Source organism: Myotis davidii, unplaced genomic scaffold (genome assembly GCF_000327345.1).
Source record: "Myotis davidii unplaced genomic scaffold, ASM32734v1 scaffold474, whole genome shotgun sequence".
NCBI classification, from domain to species: Eukaryota; Metazoa; Chordata; class Mammalia; order Chiroptera; family Vespertilionidae; genus Myotis; species Myotis davidii.
The window spans coordinates 201,360-211,747 of NW_006285783.1; the positions used below are offsets into that span (position 1 = coordinate 201,360).

General features: G+C 40.0%; 1 protein-coding gene across 1 annotated transcript in view; it reads right to left on the reverse strand.

The window, feature by feature from the left end:
* The window catches only part of SYNE2 (spectrin repeat containing, nuclear envelope 2), a 257,316-nt gene that overhangs the window by 113,152 nt on the left and 133,776 nt on the right, over positions 1-10,388 (reverse strand). The window contains exons 57-60 of the mRNA XM_006756713.2: positions 8,055-8,240; positions 5,988-6,110; positions 4,456-4,638; positions 1,092-1,223 (exon numbers count right to left, since the gene is read on the reverse strand). Coding sequence (XP_006756776.1) covers positions 1,092-1,223; positions 4,456-4,638; positions 5,988-6,110; positions 8,055-8,240 — 624 coding nt within the window. The remainder of the gene's footprint in view (positions 1-1,091; positions 1,224-4,455; positions 4,639-5,987; positions 6,111-8,054; positions 8,241-10,388) is intronic.

Below are 10,388 nucleotides of genomic sequence, written 5' to 3' on the forward strand. Positions count from 1 at the left end.
AACATTCCCTCTATGCACATGTCTAGAGAGGTTGGGTTGTTTCATATACTTTAAAGAAAACCAGAGCTCAGCGGATGGAATGCAGAAGCAGATGAGAACCTGGCCAGCCAGACCTTAAAGAGATGTGCAAAGCTGTACAGTTCTGTCACTCCTCTCTCTGCATTTTCTTTCTGGAAAATATAATTCCTTCTATAAAACAGTTATTTCTATTAATATGGAATGGGTTTATTATTGTTATTTTAAAATAACTAACCAAATTCTTTTTTACTTTTCTGAGCTTTAACTTCTTTCTATTTAGGTAGATATAACATAAATTCAGCCTTGTTGCGGTCGGGGGGCTCAAAGTTTTGAATGTGAAGGGAAATTTGACATTTTTACAATATTGAGTCTTTTTTATATTGGGTCTGCCTTACTACGTTCATTACTTAGCAGCTGTGTCACCTGGATTCCTCGGGTTCACCCGTAAGGTTAAGTAACGTGCCCTAGGTCTCACAGCTAAGCCAGCAAGTGGTGCAACCTGGCTTTGGATACCATAGCAATTGCCCGAACTTGATGGCAGGAAAAAAGCAGCTCTCTACAATCCTTGCCATACAATCAGGTGTTTTGTTTTGTTTTCTTAATAGAAGTTCTGATTCCAAAACTAAAATGGAAAAACCCCTACAGTAGAGGGTCAACATGCAAACCCCTGAAACTGGGTCCCCCTGACACTGGTAGCTATGGCATAGGAAATACTGCTTAGTACATGGAGCTCTTCATTATAGCCGCGAACTGGTCTTGACCTCTGAAGGTCAGCCCACACTGCGTGACCCCTACCCCAGAAAGCGAGCCAGAAAGTCAGGTTGTCCAAACATCCTGTGTTACATGAGCTTCTTCGGTATCAGAGCAAATTCAGGTCAATTTGCACCAAGTTGAGGACTGGGACACCTGATAATTATTTTCACCTATTTTATAAAAGAGGAATGGAAAGTAAACACACTCCAAAAACACCTTCAATTGGAAGAGAAACGTAGGAAAAAGGCTTGTACTATCACAAAGGCTTCTAGACACCAACAGCTGAGCAAATGGTTGTAGAATGAATGGAAGAAACATACCTGTACTTGTGGCACACTGGCAGCCTGGTCTGGTGACATATCTTCAGGGGAGAGCTCAGCTGAATAATTATTTAAGATCTCTTTCAAGCGGTCTATTTCCTCATCACATTCATTAGTCTGTTTTATGGCTATCTATAAAATAAATCCCAAAAAGAACCTTGTCACATCTAAGGAACAGATCAATGGACTGCTTCCAATGTCCAGTCCCATCACAAGTTCCAATCAATTACAGCAAATATGCACTCAGACAGATTTCAATAGGAAATAGTAGCCTAGCCCAGCCAGTGTAGGTCAGTGGTTGAACATCCACCTATGAACCAGGAGGTCATGGTTTGATTCCTGGTCAGGGTACATGCCCGGGTTGTGGGCTCGATCCCCATTGTGGGGTGTGCAGAAGGCAGCCGATCAATGATTCTCTCTCAACACTGATGTTTTTATCTCTCTCTCCCTTCCTCTATGAAATTAATAAAAGTATATTTTAAAAAAAGAAAAGAAAGAAATGGTAGCCTAAATATAGAGGACAACATTGGCAAAGCTGCCACCTGACTTTCATGCTTTACAGATATCGGGCACACCCTTGCTCTTAAGTATTTCGTTTACTGGGCTTATTCTGGAAAGCATTTTATGGAGGCTAATAAAAAGTTGCTAAATTTTATAAAATTATTGGTAGTTGCATATGCCACTTAAATACATTTTTCATGTGAGGCTTTCCTCACAGAAAGGTGACATTACTGAATCAGAGTAGAAAGGGCATGTAATGTGAGACATAACAAAGTTTTCCCATTCCAGCCACATCCTCACCTGGTATCCACTGGGATCAGTAAGGCACATTTTATGAGTAAAAGGTTGAGGGTTCGAGAGCAGTCTGTGGGTTGGCAGAATATAGCAAAACTAACCAGAACAATACTTGGAATCTAGTGTTAAGTGAGCAGTAGAGCCTGAAGCTGATCATAAATACTATGATCAAAGTATGATGAAGTGAAGAAATGGACTTCAAAAGCAAGTCTAGAATTTCCTTGGTATGCTCCACAATGAAGCAACATGTCCTTTAAACTACAAAGTTTCAGGCCCACACAGAATTCTTCCTTGTATTTTCTTTAATATTTAACCATACGTTTAGCTGCAGGCTGGAAATGAATAACTATGTTCACTGCACACACCTGTTCCCCAGCCCTCTCTAATAAGCAACATCCATTACTCACCCCAAAAGTAATTTGTCTCGTTTTCCACAACGAGGGCACTTCCAATATCTAAAGTAGGAATTAAAATAAATGGACCGTATTCTAATGCTTTTCATTCTCACTGGTTTCCTTAGCTTTGAATTATGAGATGACATCTGATTTCCACCAACACAGTAAGGTGGAAAATTTTAGCAGCACAGTTTGATCCCTAATTTGACATAAAATATAATTTTGTCTTCTATTTCCCTCTCTTTCATCTTTTGAAGAAGCCACTTTTGAGCACAGTTAGGACTGTTATTTTCTTTTACTGACCAGAAGACCAAGAAGCACAGGAAATTAAAAGTAATAGATCAAATTTTATATATCTCCTGGCCGGGTGGCTCCGTTGGTTAGAGTGTCGTCCTGATACACCATGGCTGCAGGTTCAGTCCGTGGTCAGGGCACATACAAGAAGCAACCAATGAATCTATATAATGAAGAGCTAATATGCAAATGGTCATGACACTCTCAAGCGTAACGACCAATAAGCCAGGAGGCTGCATGTGCAGCAGGCACAGGTGGGCGGGGACTTGCAGCATCCAGGACTTGCTTAAGGCTCACATCCCCGCCCCCGGGGGCAGGGATGTGAGCCTCATGGAGGCCTATATCTTTGGGGTGATGAACTGCAGGGCTCCCGCATTGTGACAAGGCACAGGCCAGGACAGGCTGGGAACCCCCCCACCCCCACCACCAAGTACATGAATTTCGTGCACCAGGCCACTAGTGTATAAATAAGTGGGACAACAAATCGATGTTTCTCCCCCTCTCTCAAAAGCAATAAATAAACAAATTTAAAAATCTTATATATTGTTTTGGTTTCTTCTATTTATATTATTAAAAAATAGTACATTGAGTCCTGGCCAAGTGGCTCGGTTGATGGCAGCGTTGTCCCAAAAGGTTGTGGGGTCAATTCACAGTCAGGGTATATACCTACGTTTCAGGTTCTATCCCCCCAGCCAGGGAGCCTATAGGAGGCAACTGATCAATGTTTCTCTCTCTCATTGCTGTTTTTTTTCTCTCTCTCAACTCAACTCAGTAAACATATCCTCAGAGAGGATTAAAAAAAAATAGTACATTGACTGCCAGATCTTCTCCCTGGGGGTGCTAGGAAATAACGTCAGCAAATCAGTAGCCAGGCCAGAGAGACTAGAGGAGTTAAGTCTCAATCTAGAGATTACAGTGCCCTTAAAATCTTAGGGGAACACAGAGGGACTACCTAAATGTGAATGAAATTTAAGAGGGAGAAAAAAAATAGCAGTTTTATTCCTACAATCAGGCGGTAGTTGGGGGAAAGGGAAAATAAACCTTTCCCCCAACTACTGCTGACTCATCCATAATCAGGAAACGCAGGAGATGGGGATCCTACCAAGGGGGTTGAAAAAAGTGTGTGGGATTTAAGGCTCTTTAGCAACTTTCTGTTCTTGCCAGAGTGGCTGTTGCTGTATGAATACAAACCAAAGTGACATGCAATTTCTATCTAATGATGATGCCTGACTTGAGACTGGAACTCAAACCAAATGTAAGGGGGAAAAAGGAACTTCTAGGGAGAGACTGAAAGAGGTCATCTGTTAGAAGGAAGAGACCAGAATCTAGAAACTCAAATTCTTGTCTCCATTTGTGCACAATTGAATCCCTACACAAACTAACTCGGTGTTCTTTAAGCGAGTCGTCTACCTTCTGAAACTAGTCTCCTTATAGGTAAAAATAAGATGTATCAAATGCTTGAGAATAAAATAAGGTAATGAAAACGAAAGTGACTATTATGAGAAGAGATTAATATGGGGATGACTACTGCATGAGTCTGTCGGCCTCATGAGATTGCAAGTGCTTTGTTCAAGTTTAATCTCTTCCCACGGCATTTTATCCATGTAGGTCTTCAATAACTGGAGAATGGAATGAAATAGACCATAACTATGCTTCAACCAGAGTAAGAGCTGAGAAAATGACCTTAGCCCCATCTGAACAAGGAGATATACACTCTACATCAAATGGGTAATGGCACAGGAAGAGGCCAAAGAGATCAACCCAGGCAGCACCTTCCCGTCATGGGAATTTGATCTACCCAACCACTGAGACTGAAAACAAAACCAGTTTCTGCTGAATTTGCTCACCCAATAAGCTGGCTGTCCTCATAAACTACTCACCTTTAATAACTCATTTTGTTCCTGAGTCACATTTTCCAACAGCTTTATATCTTGTAAAAGCTGAGTCGTCCGCTGAAATACAGGCAGGGGTTTCATTCCCGTCTGAGGTAACCTCAGTTCCACTTGGTAAGACATTATTTCAGCAATGGTTTTCTTCATAGGATGTATATTTTCAAGTATGACCTTAATTATATCAGATAACATGTTTCACGCGTGAAAACTATGGACACTGCAAAGTCTAATTATCCTATATAATAAGAGGCTAAAATAAAAATTGTCCCCTCGACCGGGAGTTCGACCAGGAGTTTGATCAGAGGGTAGGGCTGGATGGCCAACTGCCCTCGGCCCCTTCCCCAGCTGGCCCCGCCCCCAATCGACTAGGCCCCACCCATATGCAAATTCGTGCACTGGGCCACTAGTTCAAAATTATAATAGTGTATAATTTATTCTCCATAGTTCTGATTTTTAAAACATTTCCTTAACCTCAGACTGAAAAGGTTTATTATACTACTTTTGATCTGGTAGTTAAAGTTCTTAGGAAAAAATGCCTGGGGCAAGAGTCACTTCCTAGCTCTAAATTATGCAAGTAGACAACCCTTTCCCTCCTTCTCTCCCCCTCACACCCACCCCCTGTAGAACTGTTGTTTTGTTTTGTGAACTGTCACCAGGCAGTGAGAGGTGTAACAGCAGGTACTGCACGTACTCACTGTCATAGCAGCCGCACCTAGCACGGGCCTCCCCACAGAGTGAGTCCTCAAAAAATGCTTATGAATGAACAGAACTCTCCTGTCAAAAGGGATACGTCCCAAAGGTGTAATTACTTTGCTTGAATGACACCTGACCCATAGAAACGTGGATTTACATAATTAATGAGAAGAGATTATTCACTTTGCAAAGTACTTCATATGCATCATTTCATTGGATCCTCACAACTGCCCTGGGCGGTAGCTATCAGACCTGCCACTTCACAGGTGAAGAAACTGGGTCACAGAAGTTAGAAGACGGAGCTGAGGTCAGAGTGTCAAGAGCAGGGCTGGGATGAGGCCCAGGCTGCCTGACCCCAAGCAGAAGCTCCTAACCACTGAGTGCTCGGGGCTCTTCGTACATTGGAAGTGCCTGACGCAATCACGGCAATGCCAGTGTGCAGACATGAAAGACAATCCCAGAAACGCTAACTCACAGCTCGGAGTCACAGAGCCAGGAAGGAGCATAGCTGGGGCTGGAACTCAGCTCTCCAGACTTAGAGTCTCAAGCTAACTGGACTATTAAACAACGATGTTTTACGTGAAAGCAAAACTTCCAAACTTTGAGGTTTTTAGAAGCAATTAAATGAGAAAATAACCCATAGAGAAAGCATCTTCATATAGGTAGTACTATATGATTTAAAACATGATTTTTATAGTCATTCATAATATCTCTTTCAAATTTATTGTGCCATTACCCTGGCAAGACTAAATACTTTTTATTACATATCTAAAAATAAACATAATGAGTGGTATGAGAAAATACTTTAAATAAGGATCCATGCTTACCTCCCCATGCTTGAGATGTTCTTCTGGTGAAAAATCAAATATTTCTTTTGATAACAGAATAGCTTTGATTTTTGAAACTCTCTTCTCCATTGATTTTAACTCAGTTTCAATAGCAACCACATCCTAGAGTTTCAGAAACAAAAACACTCATGCAGTATATGCTGTAGGTTGATAATCTATATGACACAATTTATTGCCATTCATTTTACTCTGATATTTAACCAAAATATGTTTGCCACTTAAATAGCCCTTAAAAACTAAACAGGTGCTACTCAGATAATGTTGATTGCTTCCAATAAAAAATGTTATTCTACTAATAACATGCCACACTACAAAGCATGGCTCACACACTGTTGGGCTAAAGATCCTCATAAAGCCAGTTTTCAAGTACTTATACTGCGGGAGCAAAAGAGCAGACTCTTCTTGACTTATGATGAGTTCATGCTCTGATAAACCCATTTTACACTGAAAATATCATTAAAGTTGAAGATGCATTCAATACACCTGAGCCTTAACCATGCTCAGAACACCTACAGGAGCCTAAGTATCTAACACTATAGGGAAGCTGACCGGGAGGGGTGGGCACTGCCACGGCCCAGCATCACAAGAGAAAATCTTATTGCATATTGCTAGCTGGGAAAAGAGCAAAATTCAAAACCCGAAGTATGATTTCTGCTGAATGTGTATCCCTTTCACACCATCGCAAACTCAAAAAATCTTAAGTGAAATGATCGTAAGTTGGGGACCGTCTGTAGTACGCATCTGAATTAATTTTTAAGCAAATCCTCCATGATCTATCATCTCTTTAGGTTTATCTTTGGAATGTGTGTAAACACTTGAATACAAGTGGGCCTAGCATTTTGTGAATTCCCACCACTTCAAGTCGAATGATAAAGTCACCCTGGGAACGGAACAGACAAGGAGCTGGGAAAGGGTCAGGGTTTTCCTGCCGATCCCCTAATGAGCGGTTGCCAGTCAAAGAGTCCCGAACGACTTCATAACTGACTCAGATTAATTTAAACAATAGTTCACTTGTCCAGGGTTATTCTCTTATCAAGTTCAACCTCTAGGACGTGGCCAAGAATTTTAAAGTGAAAATGCTGATATGTGCTATAAATTAAGCCTACATTTTGAAGTCCACTCACACTCTAAGAGGGCCTTCAGACCTTTCCTTTATTTAGATCTCAAGGCTGATATACTGTAGCAATAAAAAATTCAGCTAATAGTGAAGGGGACAGAAACAGCTACACAGAAATAGACTGAGGGTTTCAAATTATAGCAGTTTGGAGCCACTCAATATAGGACAAACATAGCTGTAAACAAGTAAAGCAATAAGCATAATAACTTTATAGTGATATATCCAAATTATAAGGAAAAGTTAAATTATATTGATATTATTATCTGCACCTTATATTGAAAAAGGTACATAAAAGTATACAATGTATTTTAGGATCATTTCCATCAAAAATTGTAGAAGCATTCAAAACCTTTGGAATATGCATTGCTAAGAACATTTAATATTATTATTCCCTGAAGTTACGTGTCATGTAGGGAATGTAATTGAGAAACAAAAGATAAATAATTAAGACTAACTGTTCCTGCTTTTGCTATGGTACTAAATCCTTAAATAAATACCGCATTATATTTCAAGCTAAAATAAATAAAGTTATTTAAAAATCCAGTGGCTGGCATCTAGCAGTCCCTCAATAAATATTTGCTATTGGTGAAGACTTGGGAGGTTTTAATTACCTCTTTGCTAATCTTTTACCTCAACAATATCTCCTCTCAGACAAAGAGAAAACACTGGGCTTATTTGATCAGGATTCTTCCCTTTAAAGAGTCCACTTCTCGACTCAGAAGGTGGATAAGATTTTTTGTTGTAGTTGCACTAGAGGTTGCAAAGTCAAATATAATATAATTCAAGAAATAAGAACACAAATGAAAAATAAACAGTACCAGATCAGTGTGTCTTCCTATAATTAGTAGTTGATTAGCAGTATAACTCTAATGTACCCAATGAAACATAAATTAAAAATAAGAAATCACATCTCCATGGTGCCAACTCACATCGGCCATCCGCTGAATCTGTGGGAGGCTCTCCATGATGTTTTGCTGTAAAGCTGCTACCTGTCGGCTTAACTCTTGGATGGACTGTGCTAAGTCATCTGTTTCAAAAATCACGGACAAGTCTTCTAGCTCCGTGAAAATGGAATGCAAACGATTTTGTTTTTGTTCCGAATCTTCCAAAGCCATCTACACAGTGAGAAACAAGGGGGTGGGTGGTACATTAAGACACTGAAAGCTGATTAACATTTAAATCAGAGAAAATTTACATTTGTCTCCATATGTGGAACTCCTGGTCATTTCCAGTTTCGTGGTAAGACACTGAGCATTACTGCCGATGGCAGCGGATGACTTCAGAGTGTCTATCGATTGGTGGGCTAGCAGCGGCCACTTTGCACCGCATAACCCTGCCCGGGGCATAACCCTGCCCTCCAGCCGTCATTCATTACTAGGACCAGGCCATCCCTCTGGAATGTGGAACTGGGGCTATTCAGGCTCTTCCCAATTGGTGGGACTTGTAATTCTGGGGAGGTGGGTTTGAGAGAAGCAGCCGAGTGGAGTGGGGATGAGAGGAAGAGGCATTGCTGGGGCCTGCCAGCCCTGCCCAGTGCTGGTGTTCTTAGGCCTCACCACAGGTGCCACCGACTCCCTTAGACTCCCCAGACCTTGAGTTGACCTGAACAACTTGATACTAAGAGACCTCTATCTGATATAACCAAATAGAAGTGAAAAACATCCATTTGTAGAACTTCTTGGGCATTCCTCCTTACAGTGTTCTGTCTTTTAATAAGGGCTCAACTTTCGAACTTAATATTTCAATATATTTCAGTCACCTACAGGAAATGTTCAACCTGTTAATGTAGTGTTTAGGTAATTCCGTTAAAAAATAACTGATAAGGGAAAGAACATTTACGTAGGCAACTAGAATTCCAATCATAAGCCTCTAAAATTAATCAGCTTACTCAGAATGCTTTATTGAGCTTATTTAAAATCCTAGAAGGAGAAAATTTTAAGAAAAACTAAACTGAAAACCCCAATGCTTTATACCAATAATACTATTTACAAAAGCATCAAAAAACATAAACTACTTAGGGATACATTTAACAATTTATAAGCAAGACCTGTACATGAAGATTACCAAATGTAAGGGCGAAATGTTCTTAACATTGGTGGTGGTGGTGGTTACATAATTGTATGCCTTTATCAGAACACACCTAAAAAATTTCATCTAGCTGTGAATTAAAGTAGGTATATTTTACTGTATCTAACTTATACCTTAACTTAGTTGATTTAAAAAAATCAGTTGTTTTCCTATTTTTACAATGAAATTTATGTTCCTATGATTCTTCATTACAATAGCAGTCTTTGGTTATGTACAGTATCTTTAGGTTGTAAAAACCCATCTTAGCAAATACAACCCACATTGAAAGATATAGTGCCAGAAAAAGACTTTTACAGCTTAGTTGAGAGTTTTGATACCTGTAAGAGTCATTTTAAAAACCATTCCTGGTAATGCTAGAAAAATGCAAAAATGTATCCGAAAAGTAGAACAACTATTTTCAAAATAGGGATAACATGGGGTATTCACATATGAAGAGTTATTTGCGACTTACTTTCCGTTGGGGGATTTATTCGGGTACATCCTGTGGGAAATCAGCCTGCATCTCCCCTTCTCCCTACTTCTACGCTCATAAACTAGAGTTCTCTCAGCTCTAGCTCATAAAGGCCAGCACATGAGAGATACTTGCACACTTTTACATTCGTGTCAGTAGAAAGTAGCAAAGTCCAACTGCTTTGGCCTGTTCACTTTTGTACAGTGTTTTGTTTTGTTTTTTTAAATCTTATAATAAATATTTGAGGGAAAAGGTATCATTTCTCTCTTTTGTCTTTGCAACCTCCTCAATATGTTGGAAAACACAGGTGATTTAAAATAAAGGGGGATGAGGAGGTGGAGGCAGAAATCACAGGCAAGGGGAAGAAAAGAAACAAATGGATGAAAATGTAGCATCTTTACAATTATTCCCACAGGAGTACTTAGGGGTAAAATATGCCAACATATCTTAAACATCAGGAAGGTCTGAAGGCAATTGTTCACTTAGGAACACACTGTGCTATCCCTGCAGATACAAAAAGAAGTCGGATCAACTGAGGTCTGATTACTCTAAGAGTTATAGAATAAACTTTTTCCTAAGAGATTCTTACATGTGGCTAACTAGTATGAGAGAAGTGAAATAGTTATCCTGATACATAAAAAGCCAGAGGCCGTCACAACCGAAACAACCAAACGGATGACTGAACAGCAGGCTGCGTGGGGCAACAAGGCCGACATGGCAGTTA